The 26,371-nt window shown below is 49.2% G+C and overlaps 1 protein-coding gene across 1 annotated transcript in view; it reads right to left on the bottom strand.

Annotated features, from left to right (window-relative positions):
* The window catches only part of LOC132502799 (transmembrane protein 132B), a 374,167-nt gene extending 348,112 nt beyond the window's left edge, over positions 1–26,055 (bottom strand). Inside the window, exon 1 of the mRNA XM_060118978.1 lies at positions 25,982–26,055. Within this exon, the coding sequence (XP_059974961.1) occupies positions 25,982–26,048 (67 nt within the window). The 5' untranslated portion in view covers positions 26,049–26,055. The remainder of the gene's footprint in view (positions 1–25,981) is intronic.
* Between the last annotated feature and the right edge of the window lie 316 nt (positions 26,056–26,371).

Genomic DNA, 26,371 nt, shown 5'->3' on the forward strand with positions numbered 1-26,371 from the left:
ATATGCTTCCAACTAGTATTTAATGAGCACCTACTATGTGCCAGGCGCTGTGCTGGGTCCTGGGGGTACACCCATGAACTAGACAAAGGAAGTCACTGCTCTCATGAAGCTGACACCTTAGTGCAAACTGCAGAGAAACTGAGAACTACATTCTAGGGCAGGTGACTATAAACGCTGAGGGCAATCAAAGCAAGAGAAAGGAGGAACAGGGTTGGGTGCTATTGGAGCCAGGATGGCCAAAAAATGTCCTTTTGATATGATGACATATGACCGGAATTATGTTGAACTGAGCAAGCAAGCCATGCAAACGTCAAGGAAGAGCATTCCAGATGGATGGAACACCGCACGCAAAGGCTCTGCGGTAGGTGTGTGCTTGGCCTCTCACGGCCGGTAATGAGGCCAGTGGCTGGTGAATAACAAGTAAGGGGATGGGGCCTTGGGGGCTGTGCTCAGGACTTTGGATTTTTACACTTAGTGAGCTGGGACCCACAGGAGGACTTGGGGCAGAGGAGAGACAGGAACTGACTGAACATCTTAAAAGGCTCACTCTGGCTACGATCTGAACACCAAACACAGACAGACAAGGAAAAAAGCAGGGAGACCCACTAGAAGGTACTGCAGCCTCCGGGACCTGCTGATTGCCTGCCCAACCAAGAAAACATCAAGGCCAGGAGGTGGGGTTGCCCCACCCACTGTCAGAAAACACCAGCCCAGTCAGTGTTTTCATCCCAGGCCTCTTGGAGATGCTGAGAAAGAAGGGCCCGCATCACCATCTTGGCTTCCTCCAAGACTGGCAGGACGCCCAGATCAAATCAATACTGAATACACAGGGATTTAATCTGCACTTGTTTAAGGACTGGCTGGGCCTCCATGAAATAGCATCACCTTATAGGCTTGTTAAAGGTTTGCAGCCGAACAAGATGCCCTAGACCTCCTTACAGATCTCCAGGCAGTGAGGCTGGATCGCCCCGGGGTTCTCACACAGACGCAGGTTAGGACAAGCCTCGGTTCAGAAAAAGATGTTTGGAGGAAGGAAGGAGTCCCTTTCCCAAACCCTCATGCAAAATAACCTCCGTTTACCAAGATGTATTGCTAAGCATGCCACAGAGCAATGCAAAAGGATGCTTCTTTTCCTTAAGAAAATTAGAAAAAATAAAAAAATATATTAGTAATGGCTTGGATGTGCACAAAGAAACTCTAGAAGGATATACAAGGAACAACCACCTCTGTGTAACATGACAGAGAGCAAAAACTGTAATGGGCTGTCAGCATCCTCCAGAATATTGGTCCGAACTCTGGTAATGCACTCCTCCATCTCTGCTACAAGTCCCTGAGATGCTGCTGGAAACCTCACTATTCAGGCTACGTATTTCTTTTTAATTAATTTATTTATTTATTTATTTTTGGCTGCACTGGGTCTTAGCTGCAGCACATGGGATCTTCGTTGCGGCACGCGGACTTCTTAAGTTGCGGCACGTGGGATCTAGTTCCCTGACCAGGGATCGAACCCAGGCCCCCCGCATTGCGAGCGTGGAGCCCTACCCACTGGACCGCCAGGGAAGTCCCGGGTGTTTAAGATTTTTAGATTTCATTTCTGTATTAAAAATCTAGAAGACAGATACAAAATGTTACAATTCCCAGCAAAGAAAAATGACTCTGAGAGTTCTCTGTCACAGGGACTAAATGAGAAAATCTGTACAAAGTACTAGACTACGCACTTTTTTTTCCATTTTAGGGGGGGAAGGTGGGTTGGTTGGTTGCTTTTTTAATTTTTCTTCTAAAATATTTTTAAATCAAATTAATTAAATAAATAATAAATATACAATGGCACCAAATTGAAAAGATACATGGCAAGAATTGTCACCTCCCCTCCTGTCCCCCAGACAACCCTTTCCGCTCCCAGGAGGAGCTGCCAATTTCACGGGAATCAACATTTGTAAACACATATGTATTTTCTTTTGCACACACACACACACACACACACACGGTGGTACTCTACACTCCCTGTTCTCCATCTTGCTTTATCCACTAGCAGCACAACTTAGAGTCAGTTCTGTATCACTATTAATTCACCTGCCGTGTTTTGTTTCGTTTTTTGCAAGTTGCAAAGTATTTCTTTGCTTAGATATACCATGATTTATTTAATCAGTTTAGGCTCTTCCCAAATCTCTCCTGTGACGAACAATCACTGCCGTCACTATTAGCACAAGTTCCACATTTTTGCACATATGGAAATGTATCTGAATGATAAATATCTCAGCGTAGGGTGGCTGGGTGAAAGGGAGGAATGGTTTTCAATTTTGATAGATGATGCCTGTCAGCACGTTTTAGAATCAAGGGTGAAGAGAGGGGAAAAGATCATATGCAAAACGTATCCCAGGATGATCCGAGGGGCAAGTGTTGGTACCCCCACTTTTGAGATGGGGAAGCTGAGATTCAGAGATGTCGGGGGTAACCCAGCCGGGCACCAGACTCCAGCCTCTGCTTATTCACCGCCCAGCGCCCGGCCAGGCTGCATCTAAGTCACGCTCCCCGGGGCCGGGCCATGGCTGGCTCTCTGCCTTCCAGCCCCTGAACTCCAAGTGCCCCGAATCTGTTGATTTATGGTTTTGCTTTGATATCCATATTAATCACCGTAACTTTTAATTGAGCTAATACAGGCATCGTATGTTGCTAATACACAGTGCGGATGCAAAACTCTTCCAGATGAACTTAACTGCTCAATCTAATCAGAGTGGCAAGTTGTGTTTTAATTACAAACCAGAGTGTACAGAGAAGGCATCTGTGCAGCTCAGCGACTCAGGGGCCCGACGGCTCCAGCTTGCAAAACGCCAGAATCACAATCAGCGGCCACGGCATCCTCCACGCAGAGCCGGCTCGGGTGGTGGAGGAGGTGCGATGCCTCCCGTAAGCTCACAGCCCCGGGGTGGACCCAGCCAGGCCCCTTCTGTCCAGACATCTGTGCAGCCCCGGGCTGCACACCCCGTTCCAGCCCAGGAGAGGAATCACCGACTCCTCTTCTCAGGAACTAATCAAAGGCCTGTTATCAGTGACCTTTTCTGGAACACCCTTTCACATCCTGTCAATCTGCCCCCACTCACAGAGCAGAGGGAAGCCCGTCACGTAACAGAGTAATTTCAAGGGTGAGGCAAGACTGAAAAGGGATCTTGGCTCTTGTTTTCTCGACAAAGACACAAAGAGGGCCTTCAAGGCTGAGGATTAGAGAAAGAAGCATAGGGAGGGGAGGTGCTAAAAACTGAGTTTTGTGTCCCCCCCCAAAAAAGATCATATGTTGAAGCCCCAGCCCCACAGTGTGACTGTTTTTGGAGATAGAGCCTTTATGGAAGGAATTAAGGTTAAATAGGGTCATAAGGGTGGGGCCCTGATCCAATAGGACTGGTGTCCTTGTAAGAAGAACACGAGAACTCCCTCTCCCTCTCCCCCTCTCTCTCTCCCTCCCTCCCTCTCTCTCTCTCTCTCTCTCTCTCTCTCTCTCTCTCTCTCTCTCTCTCTCTCCACCCCGCCTCCATGAGGAAAAGAGGGATGGTGGCAAGCCAGGAAGAGAGTCCTCACCAGGAACCAAATCTTGATCTCAGACCTCCAGCCTCCAGAACTGTGAGAAAATAAATGTCTGCTGTTTAAACCACCCACCTGTGCTATTTTGTTATGGCAGCCCAAGCAAGCTATGACAGCCCGACAGCTGGCAGGTGGCATCAAGGCTGCCAGGGAAGCCCACGTTCAGAGGTCAAAGAGGTTTTTAAGAGGAAATGGACAAAGGCGTCTATGGAAGGGAGAACAATGGTCTCTCTCCAAAGAGGTGCGCGTCCTAATCCCCGGAACCCGTGCATGTGATCTTACCCAGCAAAAGACACTTTGCAGCTGTGATGAAGTTTTAGGCGGTTGAGATGGGAAGACTGTCCTGCATTATCCAGGTGGCCCCAGGTGATCACAAACGCCTTCATGAGAGGGACGTAAGAGGGTCAGGGTCAGAGAGAGGAGATGGAAGCAGAGGTCAGAGAGAAAAGAACATGCTCTGGGGTGGCTTTGCAGACGGTGGAAAGAGTCACGAGCCAAGGAAGGCAGGCATTGCTAGAAGACAGAAAGGGCAAGGAAGGGACTTCCCTGGCAGTTCAGTAGTTAGGCCTCCATGCTTCCACTGCACGGGGCATGGGTTCTATCCCTCGTCGGGGAACTAAGATCCCGCAATCCACGTGGTGTGGCCAAAAATAAAAATAATAATAATTTTTTAATAAACTAACAAAGAAAGGGCAAGGCAACAGGGGAGCTCCCCTGGAGAATCTTCCTAGAGCTCCCAGAGGGAATGGAGCACTGCCCACACCTTGACCCAGCGAGACTCATTTTGAGCTTCCAAACTCCAGAACTGTAAGATAATAAACTCAAGTCCTTCTAAGCCACTACATTTGTGCTAACTTGTTGTAGCAGCAATAGGAAACTCACATGCTAGCAAAAGTCCATAAGGGTCCTGGCAGGAAAGAGAACTCACCCTCCCGGATGGTTCAAATGGGGAGATTTCAATGAAAGGACACAAGCAGAGGGCAACAATGGTGAGGCACCGAGATGCTGGCAAGAGCGGGAAGCTGTTACTTCCCGGGGCCTCAAGGGCCCAGGAGAGAGCACAGTGTGGCAGAGCCAGTGGCAGTCACATCTGGGAGGCGAGGCTTCCTCACTGGAACAGGAGGAGATGAAGCTCCTGGCAGAAACCTGGGGACAGAGCAAGAGAAGCAGGGGACAGACACCTCCACCCTCTCCTGCCCCACCCCTGGATCCCCAGCCTGGACTCTCACTGGCCACATCCAACTGGACGTTGAAGGACAAAGAGAGCCAGACGACACGGCCCTGGGGGCCAGCTTCCCAGGGACAGGGAAGGGCAAGGAGGTGCAGAACAAATCTGAGTGGAGGAAACCAAGAAGTGTCCAGCACATCCTTTTTGAAGCACAATGAGCTCTTCTTAGTTCTTTCCAGCCTGACTCTCAGAGGGGGCCCCTGTGTTTCTGGCTCTTCCCGTGGTGGCCACGCCCCAGTTTTTCTTTGCAGGACCCCCTCCACTTCCTGTCCAAATGGTACAGGTGGAGTAGTCCTACCCCCTCCCTGGTTCCAGGAGAAGCCACATGACCCAGGCCTGGCCAATCAGAGTCACAGCAATTGGCTCCAGGATTGTCACATGATCCAATCGTAGCCAGTGAGAGTCAGATCTGGGGTTTTTGCTGGAACCATTGGAAAGAGATGGTCACTTCCTCACCGTGGTTGCTCAGCTGGTAGGATGAGAGCCCTGCTTAGTGTCCATCTTTGAAAAGACCCTGCCTGAGAATAGAGCCACGAAAGAAGAAACTAGTGCTGACAGACAGAGAGAGACTGAGTCCTGAAGACATCCATTGAGGCCCTGGATCAAGCCATACCTGAAGCCCTTACAGGACATTCCAATAAAACAATTTTTCTAAAATTCTCTTTTAGTTATACCACTTTGAATTAGGTTTCTGTTCCCTGCAACCAAGATAATCCTAACTAACACACCTCTTCCTGAAGCTAACCCTAACGGTTCCTACTGCCGCTTCACACCTCCACAGTGTTAACTCCCTGCACTATATTGGGACCTGTCTGTCTTCCAAACAGACTAAGAGCTCGTTGATGGAAAGGGCACTGTCTTTCTATGCCCAGCACTGAAGTACACTGCCAGGCACAGAGTGAGCATTAATAAATATTTGTCAAATGACTACATGGATGAATGAATGGGTTGATGGCTGCATGAGTTATTCCAAAGGCGGTTTTGACAGCAGGCTCTGACACTTTCACAAAGTAGGTAAAGTAGATTCTGACCTGGCGCTGTTCACCGAGAACCCCTCTAGGTGCTGGGAAGACAGGGGTGAACAAGGTAGCCCTGGTCTCTATTCCCATGGAGACCACACTCGGGTCTAAAGCAAAACAATCGAGATCATATACAAGTAAACCATCCACCCAGGCAACAGAGAGAGATTCATTCAAATGGTGATAAGGGCTCAGCAGAAAAATCAAACAGGGTGGTTGTTTATAGAGAGAGCCTGGGCTGGAGAAGGCACCGCCGGACAAGAAGCCACAGAGTGACCAGTGAGAAGCCATTTGTCTAACAATAAAAGAGTCTCTTGGCAGGCTCAGAACTCCAGCTCCCCACCCCCATACTGGCCCACTCCCACCCACACTCCAAGGCAGGGTCAAAGGTGGTTTCAGTGGTTCTCACATGGGTTGCCCATTAGAATCATATATGGAGCTTTTAAAAAACACCCTGGTGGCGCAGTGGTTGGGAGTCCGCCTGCCGATGCAGGGGACGCGGGTTCGTGCCCCGGTCCGGGAAGATCCCACATGCCGCGGAGCGGCTGGGCCCGTGAGCCATGGCCGCTGAGCCTGCGCGTCCGGATCCTGTGCTCCGCAACGGGAGAGGCCACAACAGTGAGAGGCCCGTGTACCGGAAAAAAAAAAAAAAAAAAAAAACACCCAGGTAGACCCAAAAGAGTGGAGAACAGGTGCTCCAACAAATACCTATCCACGAATGTTCATAGCGGCACTATTCACAGTAGCCAAAAGGTGGAAAACAACCTGAATGTCCATCAACAGATGAATGAACAAACAAAATGTGATCCATCTACACAGCAGAACCTGATTCAGCCATTAAAAATGAATGAAGCACTGACACAGGCTACAGTGCGGATGAACCTCAACAACATGATGCTGAGTGAAAGAAGCCAGACTCAAAAGGCCACATAGTGTATGATTCTATTTATAGGAAATATCAAGAATAGGCAAATCCACAGAAACAGAAAGTAGACTGGTGGTTGTCAGGGGACGGGGGCTGGTGGAATGCGGGGGTGAGTGCTAAAGGGTACAGGGTTTCCTTTTGGGGTGATGAAAATACTTTGAAACTAGATTGACCCAGTGATTGCACAACACTGTGAATGTACTAAAAACCACTGAATTGTATACACTTTAAAATTGTTAGTTTTATGTTACATGAATTTCACCTCAATTTTAAGAAAAACAGTGGAGCTAGCTACTTAGAACCTGTTGCCAGTAAGTTCCATAAACCTTAATTTTACATTGATACTTTAGCTCACACACACAAAAATACTGAAGCATTAAACAGAATTTTCAATATGTGAAAGACAAAACAGAAAAGGTACCCAGGCCACATCCACGGAGATTCAGCAGGTGCGGACCCCGCCCCTTCCCCCCGAAAGTGGAAACACCAGCCCCTTCCCTCCCTCCCTGCAGGCGATTCCAAAGGCAGCAGAGTAGGGAAGCCCTGGGTTAGGAGGTAACCCCTGCCATCCAGAACAAAACCAAGCCCACCAAGCATGGGGACCAGAGATGGAGCAGGCAGCCCCTCGGCTGTGGTGGTGCAGACGGAAGACTCTGCAGAGGAGGTGGGAGAGGGGTAGCTAAGGGCTCTGAAGAGTTAGGAAGAAAGACACCCCAATTCACGAATTCCGATTCTGGTGGAAACAAACAAGCGCGCTGCAGGTTCTCTTGGGTCTCCATTACAGGCCGTGAGCGCCCATCAATGAGTGAAGCTGGGGGCATCTCACAATGGTGCTCACCTCCCACCCCGCCCTAGCCCCCCGCCCTGCCCCCAGGCCCTCTTTGCAGGCAGGAGCAAAGGAGGAGTCCGCAAGCAACAGGGCATCCCTCACTCACCCCTGCCAGCAAGGAGCCAGGAAGTCATGACTTTTATTCTTTTTGGTGACAGAGGAGGCCAGGCTGACTGCGAAGAAGGGATGGGGTGGTTGGGAGGGAGGAGGAAAGAGGCGGAGGGGGGCTCCCAGCATGGGCCCGCTGCCTTCCTTCGGTTTTTTAACTTATTTGTTTAGATCCCCTGGTTTTCCACCTGTCCCACCCTGAGTTCTCCCTCCAGGACTCAGCCTCCGGGCCCGACACAGCTCAGATGCCCAGGCCAGAGGGAGGTGGTCTGCAGGGAGGGGCCCCCCTCCCCACTCCTGTCCGGGAGGAGCAGCAGCGTTCAGGGTAGTTTGCAGAGTTAGAGGGTGATCTGGGGAGAGGAGAAGACAAAGTGACGGAGGGCTGGCTGGGGGACAAATATTAACATCTGGGGCAGGAGGCAGGTAAAGGTCTCAGTGCCAGACCCATGAATCCCGCAGTACACTTGACACCTCTGCCGGGAACAGGCATCTCCAATCCAACACGGCCCCGAACCGCTGCCACCCTCAGACTGCCCCCGGCTGACTTGGTGCAAATCAAGTCTTCTAGGAGCTCAGGCCAGAATCTCGGGGACACCCCCGGCCCCACCCTGCTCCCCACCTCCGGTGTCACCCCATCGCTGCTGCAGCCTCCTCCCTGGTCTCCTGCCTGACGCCCCCACCCTACCCCAGCCCGGATCAGCTTGTCTCCTGCACCAGAGCAGAGGGAACTTTTTAAAATGGGAATTAGTCCAGGTCACTTTGCTGCTCAGACTCTCCAATGGGTCCCTTTCTATTCGGGGTACAAGTCAAACGCACCGTAAGGGATCGCTAAGCCCTTTGTGATCCGGCCTCATCACTAATCTGATCTCCTCTGCTCTATGGACCCTCTGGTCACACCCATCTCTTTACTGTTTCATGAACACACCTGGCACGTCCTACCTCAGGGCCTTTGCACTTGCTGTTCTCACAGGCGAGAGCACCCTTCCCCCAGACAGTCACGTGGTTTGCTCCTTCATGCCCCCAGGACCTCTGCTCGAGCATTACCTTCTCAGCCAACTCTCTCCTGACCTTGACCACCCTCTCAATGGCAACCCCCCAACCCAGGGTTCCCCAACCCCTTCCTGCTTTGTTTTTCTCCATAGCACTCACGTCCCCCCTAGAATCTCCACCCAACGACAGAGTGGGATTTTTGTCTTCCTCCTTCGTTGATACATCTGCAGAGTCTAGAACGGTGCCTGACACAGAGAATAAATACTCAGTAAATTAGTATGTGCTGAATGAATACAGATGAGACTCACAGAAGAGCATCTGGAAAGACACACAATTCCAAGAGTGTCATCTCCGGGGAAGGAGGAGAGCGTTCAGGATTGGGGAACGTTTTCATTTTCTACTAGGAGAAAATATACACATACAATTTTTTTCTTTTTTTTTTTTTTTCTTTTTTTTGCGGTACGTGGGCCTCTCACTGTTGTAGCCTCTCCCGTTGTGGAGCACAGGCTCCGGACGCACAGGTCCAGCGGCCATGGCTCACGGGCCCAGCTGCTCTGTGGCATGTGGGATCTTCCCTGACCGGGGCACGAACCCGTGTCCCCTGCATCGGCAGGCGGACTCTCAACCACTGCGCCACCAGGGAAGCCCCACATACAACTTCATCATTTCATTTTTTAAATAAAATCGATAGCCATTGCACTGCATAGTGTAAAAGAGAAAAGAAAACTCGTTGTAAAAAGAAGAGCCACCATACAAACCAGAAGGCTGAGTCGCCGAGACGCTGAGCTCCACCAAACGGCTCAGACCTATGACCAGCAGGGTTTGACAAACAAGGGACAAGTATCTCCATGCTCCAGGGGTGACCAGCACCATGGTGGCCAGGAAAAGAGGGGCGCTGAGAGGAGACGGGGGTCCCTGAGCCTGGCCCTTCTGTCAGAGGCTGGGGCAGGGCAAACCAAGTATCTGCCCCCTCCCCAAGGGTTCCACCCCCCAGGATGGGGCAACGGGACAGAAACCTGGTGGCCTCCTGCCCCCAGAAGAGCTCTGTGCCCGTGGCCAGGACGCTCCTCTACCACACCCCTGTCTGTTCTGTGGAGGCAGCACAAGGAAGCCCAGCTGGCCACTGGGCCACCAGGGGGGAAAGTGGGTCCCTGAGCCTGTGCCCCACTTGGCGCTGGCTAGCTGCGCTGGGCTGGCCAGGCTCTGAATGTTCACAGGCACAGCACTCAGTTATAGAGACAGACGCCTCTCGTGCTTGTTCAGACTGCACTGGATGGAGGGTCTCATTTTCCTTTTTCCTCTCTTTCATCCCCAAGCCCCACACACAGATTGAAAGTGAGGGGATGGAAAAAGATATTTCATGCAAACGGAAATGACAAGAAAGCAGGGCTCGCAATATTCATATCAGACAAAATAGACTTTAAAACAAAGGCTACAAAGAAAGAAAAAGAAGGACACTATACAATGATAAAAGGATCAGTACAAGGAGAAGATATTACACCCATCAACATATATGCACCCAACACAGGAGCACCCCAGTATATAAAACAAATACTAACAGACATAAGGGAGAAATACATGGGAATACAATAATCCCCAAGCCTGCTACCGCCATCCACTGGCCCCCACTTCCCAGGCAAGGCCACCTGGAGCACAAATCCTTCTCCTCAATGTGGGAGCTCCCTTCCCAAATCAAATCGATTTTCCAAACATAATTTGTCTCATGCGTATCACTGACCTGTGCCTTGGTGGGCATCTGAGTGGCAAGAGGCATGTGGAAAGGGGCCCCCCACCTCTCAAAGCTCAAATTAATTCAGAAGGGGGTCCTAGGAGGGCTCTCGTGGTGAGAGGGTGAGGGACGTGTGAGGATCTGGGGTGGCGGCTGGGACAGCCCCGTGCCTTGGACCCCAGACGCAAAGCTGAAAACTGGCTTCAGAGAACCCAGGGAAGGAAGCCCTGTCTAGCACTGGGCTGCAGAATGGGGACTTTCTTCTGGCAACACTTAGAAGAACATGACCCCCCTGCCGGAGACCCTGTGTGGCTCCCCGCTGATCTCAGACAAAGCCCAAATCCCTTATGCGTGCCGGGGAATATGACTCAGCCATTAAAACGAACGAAGCACTGACACCTGCTACGACATGGATGCACCTTGAAAACATGGTGCTACATGAGAGAAGCCAGACACAAAAGATCACACACTGTATGATTCCATCTCTATGAAATGTCCAGAATAGGGAAATCCATAGAGACAGAAAGTAGATTGGTGGTTGACAGGCGCTGGGGGATGGGGAGGATGAGCAGTGGCTGCTTAAAGGGTATGGGGTTTCTGGATGGTCCAGTGGTTAGGACTCTGCGCTTTCACAGCCGAAGGTGCGGGTTCAACCCCTGCTCGGGGAACTAGGGTCCCTCAAGCTGCACGGCAGAGCCAAAAAATAAAAATAAAGGATATGGGGTTTCTGCTGAGGTGATGAAAATGTTTGGAGACGTTTTCAGGCGATGGTTGCACAACAGTGTGGATGGACTAAATGCCACTGAATTGCACATTAAAATGGTTAATTGGTATGTGACTCTCACAGAAATAAATTATCTTTTTAAAAATCCAAATGCTTGGGCTTCCCTGGTGGCGCAGTGGTTGAGAGTCCGCCTGCTGATGCAGGGGACGCGGGTTTGTGCCCCGGTCCGGGAGGATCCCACATGCCGCGGAGCGGCTGGGCCCGTGAGCCATGACCGCTGAGCCTGCGCGTCCAGAGCCTGGGCTCCGCAACGGGAGAGGCCACAACAGTGAGAGGCCCGCGTACCGCAAAAAAAAAAAAAAAAAAAAAAAAATACAAATTCTTCCCCTTAGTCTACAGGGCCCTGCATAACCTCAGCCCCGGCCATCTCTCCAACTGTTTCGAATGTCATCCCCACCCATTCACTGTTTAACTGGTATCCGTCACACTGGACATCGCAGGTGAGCCATCAAGGAGATCTGAGTTCCAATCCTGGCTTTGCACAATCCACGTACCTCAGTTTCCCCAACTTTTAAATGAAGGAGTTGGGTTAGTTGACGAGTGGAAGGTGCACATTCAATTCCTTAGAGCCACACTGTCTGATACTTTAGCCAGTAGCCAAGTATGACTGTTTAAACTTTAATTCTAATGAAATGGAATCATAAGTTCAGTTCCTTAGTTGGCCACATTTCTCGTGCTCCACAGCGACACGTGGCTAGTGGCTACCATACTGGACAGCACAGATGAAGACCATCCCTATCACCGTAGAAAGCTCTACAGGACAGTGACCAGACAGGTGACATAAATGAACGATGCCTTCTAGATGGAATGGAAGCTCCTCGACTATAAGGGCTGCATCCCCAGCACCTACAACAGTGCCTGGCACACAGGTGCTCAACTAAACATCTGATGAATGAATCGGCAAATGAAGTCACTGCAGCCACTTGTCACTCTCTGGGCCAGCCCTGCTGCCCTCCAAAGAGAAGCGAAAACCCAGATTTTAATACTAAATCTTCCAGATCTTGAATAAAAGCTCAAAAATTATTAAAGCATGGGGCTGGCCAAAGAGATATGCCCCTGGGCTGTATGTGGCCATGAGATACTGGTCCACAGCCGCTGGATCAGGAGGTAGCAAAGATTCCTTCCACGTGTGCATCAGGACGGGAAGCTCCAGAACCCTGCGTGGAGAAACCAGCAGGGCACAGAAACTCTAAAACCTCCCATTCACTCCCGCAGGGGCTTGTGGAAGAGGCACAGGAGGAAGGAGCCAATTACATTTTTTTCCCCTTTTAAATGTGTGCTCAACACAGAAACAATGTGCGGAGCCCCAGGTGAAATTAATATTCCATTTCAAGCCTCTCCCGCTGAGGAAGGTATAGCCCCGCCACCGTCGGGGAATGCTAAGAACTCCCAAAGAATCCCTTTGAAAGGAGTGAATGAGCAAATGAATAAAGAGGGAGACAGAGGCAGGTGGAGAAGAAATATCTGGGTACCAAAGCCACCGCCAGAATATACTGTACACAAGGCCACTGCAGCTGTGGCTAGTGGCTCCGTGGTGGAGGACCCCGCACCAAATCTGCTGACCAGGAGTCAGGCCAGAGGCTATAAGGGACCACGTTTAAATCATAGGCCCCCAAGGCACATCACCAGAAAAGGGCTCAGGGCATCTGGTGCCTCTGAGGAAGACCAGCAGGACATTATTACAGCAAGAAAAACTAAGAGGAGGACATCCCTGGCGGTCCAGCGGTTAAGACTCCACGCTTCCACTGCAGGGGGCATTGGATGGACCCCTGCTTGGAGAGCCAAGATCCCACATGCCACGCGGCACAGCCACATACATACATACATACATACATACATAAATACTTCCTTTAAAAAAAAAGAAAAAGAAAAAGAAAAACTAAGACGAAAGGGAACCAGGTCCACTGCCTCCCAGCTGGGGGTTCAGGCAGTCCCACCCTCCATCCCACCAATCACAGCACAGCCTTCCTGAATCCAGGAGCCAAGACATTCCTCTCTCCCCACCCCATCATTCCTTCATTAGTCAGATTCATCACTGACCAGAGGTCACTCATCATCCATCACTGGTCAGAGGTCTGTTAGACGATTCACTTTTTAATCCTTGTTGAGGCCCCTGTGCCTGCAGCCATCTTTCTCCAAAGCACTTGTGATGGCTTTAAAATATATCTGCAAATTCTATGACACTCTTCCGATCACGAGGGCGAGTCAGGTTCCCCTTCCCTTGATTATGGCTGGCCTCCAGTGAATAAAGTGCACTTGGATGTGACCCTGAATGACTTCCGAGGTTGGGTCGTTGCAATGGACTGAATACATTAATGAAAAGCATATTAAAATGGTTTTGTGGAAAAAGCATGTATTTTTTATATATTGGCATCCAATAGGAGATCATACATTCTGGCTATGCAAGAAAATTCTACTAACCCTAGAAAAATTATAAAATCCTATCACTAAAAAGAAATATGTTGGTAGCAGCACTATTCACAATAGCCAAAGCATGGAAACAACCTAAATGTCCATCGACACATGAATGGATAAATAAGATGTGGTACATATATACAATGGAATATTACTCAGCCATAAAAAAGAACAAAATAATGTCATTTGCAGCAACACGGATGCAACTAGAGATTATCATACTAAGTGAAGTAAGTCAGAAAGACAAATACCATATTATATCACTTACATGTGGAATCTAAAATATGGCACAAATGAACCTACCTATAAAACAGAAACAGTCTCACAGACATAGAGATCAGACTTGTGGCTGCCAAGGGTGAGGGCGGAGAGAAGGATGGACTGGGAATTTGGGGTCGCTAGATGCAAACTATTCTATTTAGAATGGATAAACAACAAGGTCCTACTGTATAGCACAGGGAACTATATCCAATCTCCTGGGAAACCATAACGGAAAAGAATCTTTTTTTAAAAATGTATATATGTGTAAAAGTGAGTCACTTTGCTGTACAGCAGAGATTACACAACATTGTAAATCAACTACACTTCAATTTTTTTAATTTTTTGAATTAAAAAAAGAAATGTGTTGGTATCAAAGTTCGCACAGGGTCATCATAAAAGCCATCAGTTAAAATCTAAAATGTTAAGGGAATCAGCCAAGCGCAACCTCTGATCAGTTCTATTGCTTGTGACTTGTCCTTTATGTTAGGATGACCCACCCAACGCTGTGAAATTCACACTCTCACTGCGATTTCTGTGTGCAGATGTGCGCTGCCTCTGGCGGGTAGCATCAGAGATGTTTTCGCCTCTGACACCCAGGATCCCAACCCTAAGCCAGATGCAGGACGACTGAGATCATCGTTGAGACATTTCTGATTGGCAGGGGAAGGGGGAGGGGGAGGAGGAGCCTCTCATACTGGTAATTACTGGCAGATGGCATCCGCTGTGTCTGGCAGCATGAAAGCAAGAAAGAGGGGTTAAAAAAACTCACGCAACTCTGCCCTCCATGAGCTCAGCCTAAAGGAGAGATAAGGCATGTGACATTTTCTAGATTTTAGTCAAGCACACAGAATGCCAAAGGCTTTCCAAGCAGGAGCAGTCACTGCCAGGCAAGGGAATGTGAGAAGCCTTCACAGGACTTCATCGGGACACTTGCAAGTGACAGAAACCCAACTCAAAGTAGCTTAAGGGGAAAAATAATGTATTGGGTCTTGTACTGGGGAAATTCAAGATAAAGCTCTTACCAGAAGCAGCTACTTTTGGGTACTCCAGTATGGTCACAAGGAAACACTCCCCCTCTCGGCTGTTTTCCCCCGTGTTGCTTCATTCTCACACAGATCCAGAATGGTAGGTAGCTGCCTTTTTTTTTTTTTCTTCGCACCGCACTGCGCGGCTTGAGGAATCTGAGTTCTCGGACCAACCAGGGATCGACCCCAGGCCCCCTGCAGCGCAAGCGGAGCGTCCTTACCACCGGACCGCCAGGGAATTCCCTGGTAGGTAGGTAGGAATTCCCTGGCTTCTAAAATGATCTCCAGTATTCTCCACCTGATGGCATTCATGGCTTTGCGTGGTCCCCTCCCCTTGAGTAAATTCCTTCTGAGCAATATCATACCTCAGTGTGGAAGGGAGATCACTTCTGTGATTAGGTCACAAGAGACTGTCACTTAGTGCCTTTGGTGAAGCCACTCTCTTCCATATGGAGAGGACCACGTGTCAAAAAAGCCAAGGCCCTCAGTCTAAGAGCCCACAAAAACTGAATCCTGCCAACAACCACGTAAGCACAGAAGAAGGCTCTTCCCTGGTCCAGACTTCAGATGGGAGCCCAACCCTGGCTAACACCCTGAATGCTGCCTTGTGAGACATCCAGAAGCAGAGCTAACCTGTGCTTGGACTCCTGACCCACAGAAACTGTGAAATGATACACGTGGGTTGTTTTAAGCCATCAGTTTGTGGCAATTTGTTACACAGCAATAATAACTGCTACATTCAGGCTCCCATCCTCCCAGCTTAGCAACTGCAACAGAAAAGAAAGCCCTCCCCCACCCCTCCCCATGCTTGCAACAAACATCCCAGAGCTGGCTCTCATTGGCCCAGCTTGGGTCATGTGCCCAAGCCTGAGCCAATCCTTGAAGCCTAGGAGATGAGCTGTTCTGATTGGTCAGGCACAAGTCATGAGCCCACCCGTGGAGGAGGAGGAGAAAGTCAGCAATACCCAGACCACAAAGCAGGGGAACAGCGGTTCCCCAAAATAAAATCAGGGTGTTATTCTCAGAAAAAGGTAAAAAAAAACCAGCAGTCAACCACTATCATACCGCAAGATCTGGTATGAAGTGATGTGGAAGAGATGAGAAAAACCACAAAAATGAGCACCAGGGCACATAGTAGGTGTTCAACTAAACACTCAATGGCTGGAGAAGATGATTTAAAAGGGCTAACGTTTATTACAGACCCATGTGGATTTAAGCACTGTGTTGAATTCTTATACAACATCTCCCTTAATCCTGACAACATCCCAAAGAGTAGGAGCTCCTACTTTCCCCCTTTCACAGATGAACATGCTATGGCACAGAGAGCTTAAGTAACTCACCCAAGGTCACAGAGCTGGCAAGTGGTGGAGCTGGAATTTGAACTCAAGCAGTCTGCCACCTGAGTTCATGCCCTTAATTTCAGAGATCTGCTTGAAACAGTTTGCAAGAGCAGCCAGAGGAGCAAAGCATATCTAACCAAGCAGTGAGAGATAGAATGTTGACAGGAGATGCTATAGAAGTTCATTCCCTCACTAAAACACTTATTAAAAACTTTCACAAGGAAAGATGGGGACCACGTGACGCAACCAAGGCGGCCTGGAGCCGCAACTAAGGAGACTGCCTGCCGCTACTAAGACCCGGCACAACCAAATAAATAAATATTAAAAAAAAAAGGGGGGGAATAAGAGGAGGTAGGGAACCTTGCAGGATGGGAAAGATTGAAAAAGAAATTCCAGCAGCTTCCTCCCTCATGTCGTCCTCCACGTGACAATGAAGAGAAGCAGAATTTAGTCGCCCTTACATAATGACCTGAGATGACAGGCAAACTGATCAGGTAGGAATATGAGGCCACTTTGGAGCGTGTGTGAGTGAAGCTGGTGCAAAGAGTACGGCCAAAACCTCCGCCCCCAACACTTTTCCTCTTGAAATATACAGACCCTCTTAACAGCTCAGCCCATAAATTTAAGAGAAAAACACTTTAACTGGGCTGGGCGTGGGGGGGAGAGTGGGTGGAAGGAGAAAAAAATATCATAGGGAAATTAAAGATTCATCATAAATTCATGGTGCTCCCTAAAGAGCCTTTTGCATTAGAAAGAAATGTGTTTGTGGTAAGTGCTATGGAGGCACAGACTGGGGAACAGAAGATGTCTCTAAGACTGAAGCTTCCGGAAGCTAGAGAAATGCCATGAGTAGATGGGCTGGCACTCCCGAGTCCTTTGGGGATCATCCACAGCTGGAACCACTGGGAACGGAGCCTTGGGCAGTATCGGCAAGTCCTTGCCATCAGGGAGCAGCAGCTCTTGGCAAGGGGCCTGGGTTCTAAGAACCAGCCCTCCTCATCCCCGTTTCTCTGTTAACTCCACTTCTTCAAGGGTCAGTTCTTTCATCCACTATCACTCAGTCACACCCTGTCTTTCCTCAAATGTCTGCAGATCCTGGTTGGATGCTGATTTCTGCACAGTGTTCCTGCTGGGCAGGATGGCTATTTGCAAATCTTTCTAAACCTCCTTTCTATGTTTGGGAAATCCTCCATCTTCTGAGGCAGTGGGAAATCACTAAATACACCTTGATATTTCCCTGCCATGGAATACCATGAAGCAATTCAAAAAAATAAGATAGTTCTAGGGAGTTCCCTGGTGGTCCAGTGGTTAAGAATCCACCTTCCAATGCAGGGGACGTGGGTTCGATCCCTGGTCGGGGAACTAAGGTCCCACATTTCGTGGGGCAACTAAGCCCGCGAGCCACAACTACTGAGCACCCAGGCCACAACTAGAGAGCCCACTGCCACAACTACAGACTCCATGTGCTCTGGAGCCTATGTGCCACAGCAGAGGATCCCGCATGCCACAACAAAGATCCCGTGTGCTGCAACTAAGACCTGACACAGCCAAAAATAAAATAAATAAACAAAAAAATAAGATAGTTCTATATGTACATGGATATTGGGGAACAGACACGATGTATACTATTAAAAGCAAATTTAAAACATTATATTATATATATATATTTCCTACAAGGAAAAATACACAGCAAACTGATAAAGAGTAGTTACCATTTGAAAAGATAAGAAATTGTTCAAAAGGGACTTCAGACTTATCTCTCATATTTTTTAAACCACTTTCACATCATTTTCTTTATTTATTTATTTATTTATTTTTGGTTGCATTGGGTCTTTGTTGCTGCGCGCAGGCTTTCTCTAGTTGCGGCGAGCGGGGGCTACTCTTCATTGCAGTGCACGGGCTTCTCATTGCGGTGTCTTCTCTTGTTGTGGAGCACGGGCTCTAGGCGCGTGGGCTTCAGTAGTCGTGGCACATGGGCTCAGTAGTTGTGGCTCACGGGATCTAGAGTACAGGCTCAGCAGTTGTGGTGCACGGGCTTAACTGCTCTGCAGCATGTGGGATCTTCCCAGACCAGGGATCAAACTCGTATCCCCTGCGTTGGCAGGCGGATTCTTAACCACTGAGCCACCAGGGAAGTCCCCACTTTCACATCTTTGACAGAGATAATGTTATGCAGTCACCAAACTGCTTTCACTCAGAAAGACTATATTTCCCAGGTTCCCACCTTAGGAGACGGAATAAAATCACACACACACACACACACACACACACACAGTATGATTATAAAAGATCCTGACTGTTTACACCTTCTCTTCAAATGCCGTGCTATCCCTGGTAGGGTATTCATCACCAACTACTAATTATCCCCCCAATATCCATTCTCTCCTTTTTCCAGAGTAACAGAACTTTTGATTTTTAGCAACTTCAAATTAAGACTGCATTTCCGGGCTTCCCTGGTGGTGCAGTGGTTAAGAATTCGCCTGCCAACGCAGAAGACACGGGTTCGAGCCCTGGTCCGGGAAGATCCCACATGCCGCGGAGCAACTAAGCCCGTGCTCCATAACTACTGAGCCTGTGCTCTAGAGCCCGCGAGCCACAACTACTGAGCCTACGTGCCACAACTACTGAAGCCCGCGCGCCTAGAGCCCGTGCTCCACAACAAGAGAAGACACCGCAATGAGAAGCCCGCGCACCGCAATGAAGAGTAGCCCCTGCTCGCGGCAACTAGAGAAAGCCCTCGTAGCAACAAAGACCCAATGCAGCCAAAAATAAATAAAAAATTTTTTAATTAATTAATTAATTAATTAATTAATTTTAAAAAGACTGCATTTCCCAGATTCTCTTGCAACTAGCTGTGGCCATGTGACTTAGTCGCAACCAATAGGATATAAGTGGAAACATCACGGGGCTGCTTCTAGGACTCTTCTGTAAAAGACAACTGATGCATATCCTTTGCCCTTTCTTTATCTGCACCCAATCCTGGTGCCTAGAATGAAGATGAGACGGCTGCACCGGTAGCTGCCATTTTAGATCATGAGGACAAAGAGCTCAACCTTGAAATGGTAAAGCAAGCACGGGTCCAAGAGGATTTCACGGAACAGAGACAACCTAGGCTTCTGAGCTCTAGAATCTGACTTGGGAGAGAAATAAACTCCTACTTTTTTTTTTTTTTTTTTTTTTTTTTTTTTGCGGTATGCGGGCCTCTCACTGTTGTGGCCTCTCCCGTTGCGGAGCATGGGATCCGGACGCGCAGGCTCAGCGGCCATGGCTCACGAGCCCAGCCGCTCAGCGGCATGTGGGATCCTCCCGGACCGGGGCACGAACCCGCGTCCCCTGCATCGGCAGGCGGACTCTCAACCACTGTGCCACCAGGGAAGCCCAAAACTCCTACTTTTTAAGCCATCACTTTTTTTTTTTTTTTTTTTTTTTTGGCCGCACCGCGCAGCTTTGGGGATCTTAGCTCCCTGACCAGGGATCGAACCCGTGCTCTCAGCAGTGAAAGCACAGAGTCCTAATCACTGGACCATCAAGGAATTCCCAAGCCATCACTATCTTACTTCTCTATCTTTCACTGATGAGCCCATTTTCAACAAATATGCCCATCACACCACATCCAGTCTTCCTTTCTCCCAGTGAAACACCAAGCAGCACCCCTCCTGGGTCTGAGTTCCATGCACCTTAGCCCCCCGCACCAGCAAAGCACAGCAGCAAATTCAGAGGGTCCCCACTAAGGCATTCTCACCAGCCCCAATAGGGACCCAGAAACCCTAAGAGAAAGAACTGGGCTCTCTACTTAAAAATCAGCATTGTTGTGGCTGAAATGTCTCAAACATTCCTGGTTTCCTCCCTTTAAGCCCCCACCAACTCCCTTCCCACCACCCCACCGGTACCACCCACTTCATTCCTTCACTGAGGTCAGTAGTAACGCCACACCTTTCTCCACACTAATAAAATAATATAAAGGCATGTGTGTGAAGGGATGCAGTTGGGGTGGGCAGTGTAAGAGGCAGCATGGAGTGAGGGTTAAGATCCAAACTACCTGGATTAAAACCCCAGCTCCCCCACTCGTTAGCTATATAGCATTAACCTCTCAGTGCCTCTACTTCCCCTTCTTTAAAATGGGTATAATAGGGCCTCCCTGGTGGCGCAAGTGGTTGAGAGTCCGCCTGCCGATGCAGGGGATACGGGTTCGTGCCCCGGTCTGGGAGGATCCCATATGCCGCGGAGCGGCTGGGCCCGTGAGCCATGGCCGCTGAGCCTGCGCGTCCGGAGCCTGCGCGTCCGGAGCCTGTGCTCCGCGACGGGGGAGGCCACAACAGTGAGAGGCCCGCATACCGCAAAAAAATAAAATAAAATAAAATAAAATAAAATGGGTATAATAATAATACCCACACACCTCCCAGACTTGTTGAGAACATGTGTAGCTATATTAGAACTGTGGCTGGCACACAGAAAGCACTATATACATATAGCTATTTTATACACATAGGAGACTTTTGGTTGGTTGTTTATATAAAAATGGCATTGCACAGGGGAAGTTACCCTGCTACTCACTTTTCTCCTTGACAATAAGCCCCGGTCACCCCTCCAGGACAAGGGGTGTCCAACCCACTGTTTTTAACAGCTACCTGGTGGTCTAAGCATGGAAATACCACCATTTAGTCCAGAACTACTTTACTGATGAAAAGTTAGGGTTTTTTCTCTTTTTTACCACCACAGACAATGCTGCTATAAATATCCGTCAACAGACAACCTTACCAGGGGTGCTTTTATTTCTAGAAAACATAGGTTTCCCAGAAGTGAGACTGCTGGGTCACAGATCAAGTTCTCTTTTCATATATATTAGCAGATTACATTCCAAATAGTCCATGTTTTCAACCAAAGCAACTCAGACATGTGTGAGATCACTGGAGTGGATCAGAGGTCACATGTACAAAACAGAAGCCCCAGGAGATTGGACAGCAGCCAAGAGAGAACCCACAAAAGGGCGGGAGGGGAGGGGTGAGTGTTGGCCCCTTGGGGGAGGGGCGCCAGAGGTGTCAATCCAGGCATGAGGGCTCTCCTGACCTGGAGCTGGGGGGGGGGGGGATCCCCACCTCACCTGGTAGCCTGTCGCAGTAAAACTTTCTTCCTTCTGCTGGAAGCACTCAGATTTTCCTCTGGGAAATCATCCCTTGCCTACCTCTCCGGCAAGCTGCTTCCAATTCCAGCTCCAGAGACACTTAAGTGTGACTGATCAGCTGCAGGATTGCATCCCCACAGCCACCATCTCTAGTTGAGAGGTCAGCACGCAACCCACACTAGTCCAGTAAAAGTCAGTCCTGGCATTCTTGCTGGGACAACTAAGAAAGAGACACTTGATTTCTGCTGGACAGTTAAGAAAGAGACACTTGATTTCTGCTGGTCAGAGGACTGTCTAGAGCCCACTGTGGCCAACTTTGCCGTAAGGTGGAGACAGCCTGTCTGAGAATTAGGTGAACACAGGGGAAAAGAGAACCAAGAGACACAGTGAGAGCAGAAGTTCTCATCAGGAGAGTAAGCCCCTGGATCCAGCCATGCCTGAAGCTGTTTCCTCCTTAAGCTTCCCACCTTCGGGGACTAGTCAATTCCCCATTTTGTCCCTTGCAGCTGTGAGAATCCAGATTGAATCCATGGACATACCTTTGCAGTTGACACATCACCTCCATGAGTGCACTTAACATCTTAAAGTTGGAAACTTAAAATATCACAGACTTGGGCGTCACAGATAAAATAGAGAAGGCTACTACGTTCATCTTTAAAACAACCAAATAGGAAAAAACACAAGGTCATAAAAGAGATCCACTGATTGGAGTCATTCTGAGTATAAAATAACTACGCAGTAGGTTCCTTTAATACTAGTTCCCTCCAGCAGCATCCCTCCAAGGGGTCTTCTGAGCCGTGAGCCATGGAGCTTTGCCTGCAGAGTAAAAACTATCTCCCACACACGTGCTACTATTTTTAAAACGCTACATAAATGCTACCAAAACCCACTCGTTCAAGAGCATTACTGGATTGATGGCAACCTTCAATCAATATGTTTTTCTTTTTGAACCAAGGGATACCAAACCCGCAATTCTTCTCGTTCAGACGAGCTGGATAATTTTTTTGACATTAAAAGCGGGTACTTGTCTTGACCATAGAGTGGTATAAACACACATTTACATGACCACTGCTTGACCATTTAAGGCAAACTTTGTCTTTAAAAGAGCCAGATAGTAGGTAATTTATTTAGGCTTTGCAGGCCACAGGATCTGTCACAACTACCCAACCCTGCCCTTGTTGTGAGAAAGCACCCACAGACAATAAGTAAACAAGCAGGCATAGCTGTGTGGCAATAAAACTTTATTTACACAAACGGGTTGAGGGCTGGATTTGGTCCATGGTCCATAGCCTGGTGATGCCTGATTTAATGGGTACAGAAAATAACAAGCAACAACACAGGAGCCAAGGCCAGCACAGGGTCAGATGGAATTTACACATCTCTCAACGGTTGTGGAATTGGATGGAGAAAATAGAATTTGATTGACACACAACTTTTCACCTACACATCTATTAAATAAAGCAAGTACACCTGCACTGGCAACCTAACAATAAAAAATTATGCCAGAATAATCACATCACGAAGACAGGAGGAATTTTTTTCTTAGAATATTAGTGGTTCCAGCAAGAAAAATGAACCCCAAGCTAAATCTGACAGGTAACAGCTCAGATCCAACCTCCTCCTCCATGTATTTACAGGGGCAAATAGTACATCTGAGCCCTGGTTTCCTCAACTGTCCTACCGACATTATTAATAATTGCCCCCATTTATTGAGCACTTAGTATGTGCTGGGTACTTGCTAAGAAGCATTTGCATCTATTGTCTCATTGGATCCTCTTAACTTTACTCTCCTTAATGATGTCGCTACGTCCATCTCACAGATGCAGGAACACGGGCTCATGCATCCCAACCTTCTCCCCAGAGCTGTTGGGACGAGTACATAAAAGGCAAAAGACCAACGCACAGGTATAAGTTCTGTTTGCTAATTCCACCACTAACAAATATTGATTTGGCCCCCAAATCAATACAGGGGTAGGCAGATAGCTGGTTCCCAATAAATATTTATTGAACGGATCTATCAATCAGCAAACCCCATAGTGCAACTTTCAAACTACACCCCAAATCTCACCACTTCTCACCTCCTCTCCAGCTGCCACTCTGATCCAAGCCCCCATCATCCCTGCCTGGACTATTGAGTAGCCCCTTGGGGCTCCCCCTGCTTCTGCTCCCACGAGTGAGAGCACCATCTCCTCTGCTCAAACCTGCCAATGGCTCCCACCTCACTCGGAGCAAAAGTCACAGTCCTTATCAGGCTCTGGTCCCTAACCTCATCTACTACTCAGCCCAACCTCACTGGTCTCCTTGCTGTCCTTGAACGTGCCAAGCACCTTCCCACCTCAGGGCCTTTGCACTGGCTATCCCCTCTGCCTGGAACGCTCTTCTCTCCGATAGCCCCCTGGCTGGCTCCCTCACCTCTTTAGGTCTTTGCTCAAATGTCACCTTGCTGAGTGACACCTGCTATTTAAAACGGCAAAACATCCCCCCCCCAGCGCTCCGTGTCTGCTCCCCCGCTTCATGCTCCTCCAAAGCACTTATGACCATTTAATAAACAGTGTATTTTAGTTATTTAGCTATTTCGGTCTCTGTCTCCCTGCGCCTTAATGCTAACCCCACAAGGACAGGGGCCTCTGCCTGTCTTGTTCCTGCTGTATCACCAGCTCCAAGTACAATGCCTGTCACAGCACAGGTGCACAAGAAAACATGTGTCAGTGAACTAACGCAGAATGAAGGAAGGAAGCAGACTGGGATGAGGTTTTGAAGATCACCAGCAGGGGATGCAGGGTCCATTTTACAGATGGGGAAACTGAGTCTCAAGAGAGGTTAAGGAGCCACACCAGCGCTCCCAGATCTTCCAATTTGTTGAGAGAAGCCAGAAACCTGGATACTGACATCGCCCACTTTTTAGATGCCGGTAACTAACAAGAGAAGCCTGCAGACCAGATATGGCCCAAAGGCAGCCAGCGGCTCTCCACCGGCCTGGAAAGTTCCGCTGCACTGCCACCCTAGAAACAACTTTTTCTGGCAAAACAACATTTTCCATCTACACCATGCCCCGCCCCTTCCACTCCCCCTGCCGCCTTCGGAGCAGACTGCAGGAAAACAAGGTCCCCTCCCACCGGGCCACGGCTTCACTTGCCACAGCACCCTCATCTCTCTGCCCCGGTGTTCCCATCCCCACTCACCTGGCCCCACCAGCTCACCCGGGAGAGCCTGCAGCGGCAGATGGCACAGATGCAGAGGAACACAGCAATCCAAGGATATAAACCCATCGACAAGTACACAGCACGGAGAGAACCGGGCAAACAAAGGGAGCCACGGATGCTGAGAGCCAGGAGACCAGGCAGGGCCAGTGTGGCACTCCAGAGTTCTGGAAAGAAAACCAGGACCCTCCAGCAGGCCCACAGAGTCAGCCCCACGAGCCAGGGCTGCAGCCACAGCAGCATTTTTATGTGTCCATTTGCTGTGATGCACTAACAGTCCTGGTGGGAGGCATTCCAAGCACAAAGCAGACATCAGAGATGCAGTATTTACTGAGTCACCCTTCCGAGGCGCTGAATCCTGGGCTCTGAAGCGCAGCCATGGTGAGTTAGGTCCCCCAACAGGTTAATTTAGGTTAACACCGCAAAACAGCCGGGCTCAGAAACGCCGGGCAATTCTAGACTCTCCATCCCCCTCAGTAATAAAATACAGCAAATCCAACTGGACTCTATTGATTTTTTTTATGTAACTATTTTGGGACCAAAACATAAGGAGAGGGTATTGATGGGTTCAGGAGTCACGTGTCGAGGGGGCGGCGGTGGGGGGGGTTCTGCGCACACCAACTGTGGCCCCAGGCAGGATGAACAAGAGGAGATGATGGGATTCCACTCCAAAGAACCTGGGCTCCTTTCCCGCCTTCCCTTGGCAGAGATGGGGCATCAGGGGTCCATCCTGCCCCTGAGTTTCCAGGAAGAAGCAAAACAAGCACCCAGATGGAGAATAAAAGTGACAACGAGTGACCCTGCTTTATTTCTCCCGGGGGCGCTATCACCACCTGACATTAAATTATATATTTGTTTGTCCAGTGTTTTATGAATGTCTCGCTCTACCAGAATGACAGCTCCTCAGAATGGGGGATAGGTCTCTTCTGTTCCCTGTTGTGTCCCTAGTGCTGAGCACTGATTAATACATGCCTGTTGAATGAATGAATGAATGAGTGAGTGAGTGAGCTGGGATCTCTTGATCACATGCCGTGTGCCAGGCACTGTGCAAAGAACCTTGCAAGGATTCAAATTCCTCCTGCCTGGGACACCCTTCTCTGGGCTGGCTCTGGTCTGATCACATTTAGGTCTCAGATAAGATAAAGGCCACCTTCTCCAAGAAGTCTACCTGGATCACCTAGACCTTCCCCATCAGATTGCTTTGTATTGAGTATGAAGAGTGTAAATTACTGTCTGAGACTTTCCTGCTTATGTATTTGCTGGCCTCCTATCCCTCCAAACTTGCCCTATAAGGCAAGCCCCTGAGGTCACAGGCACCTAAGCCTGAGGGTGGGAAAACTGAAGCAAAACTCCAGGACAAGGAGGTGCCTTAGGGGCAGGAGAGACAGGAGTCAGAGACTTTGGGGAGGAGGCCCCGCCTTGCTACTCACGGCCTGTGTTGTCTTGAGCAAGTCCCTGAATTCCTCTGAATCTCGGTGCTCCCATCTGGGAAGACATTGGAGCCCTTAACCTCTCCCTGGGCGACAGGGAAGAATCCAGGGAAATCCTGAAGTGAGAAACCACTTGGTAGGCAGCAGAGGGGCCGTTATCCTTCTCTTTACAGGTCTGACTCATGCAGAGAAGAGCTCATCAGCCCCTCCCTTCCTGCCTGCCCTCCCTCCTGAGAAACCGCAGGCCCCGCTGGACAGCACCCCTCTCACCCCCGCCGTCACCCGGCTGGTGTCTCCCAACCTTGTGATGAGATCAGCAGGGGGTCAGGGCCTGCTGTAGACGGAATGCTTGTGTCCCCCCAAAATTCATAAGTGGAAAGGTGACCCCCA

This window comes from Mesoplodon densirostris, chromosome 15, assembly GCF_025265405.1.
Source record: "Mesoplodon densirostris isolate mMesDen1 chromosome 15, mMesDen1 primary haplotype, whole genome shotgun sequence".
Classification (NCBI taxonomy): domain Eukaryota; kingdom Metazoa; phylum Chordata; class Mammalia; order Artiodactyla; family Ziphiidae; genus Mesoplodon; species Mesoplodon densirostris.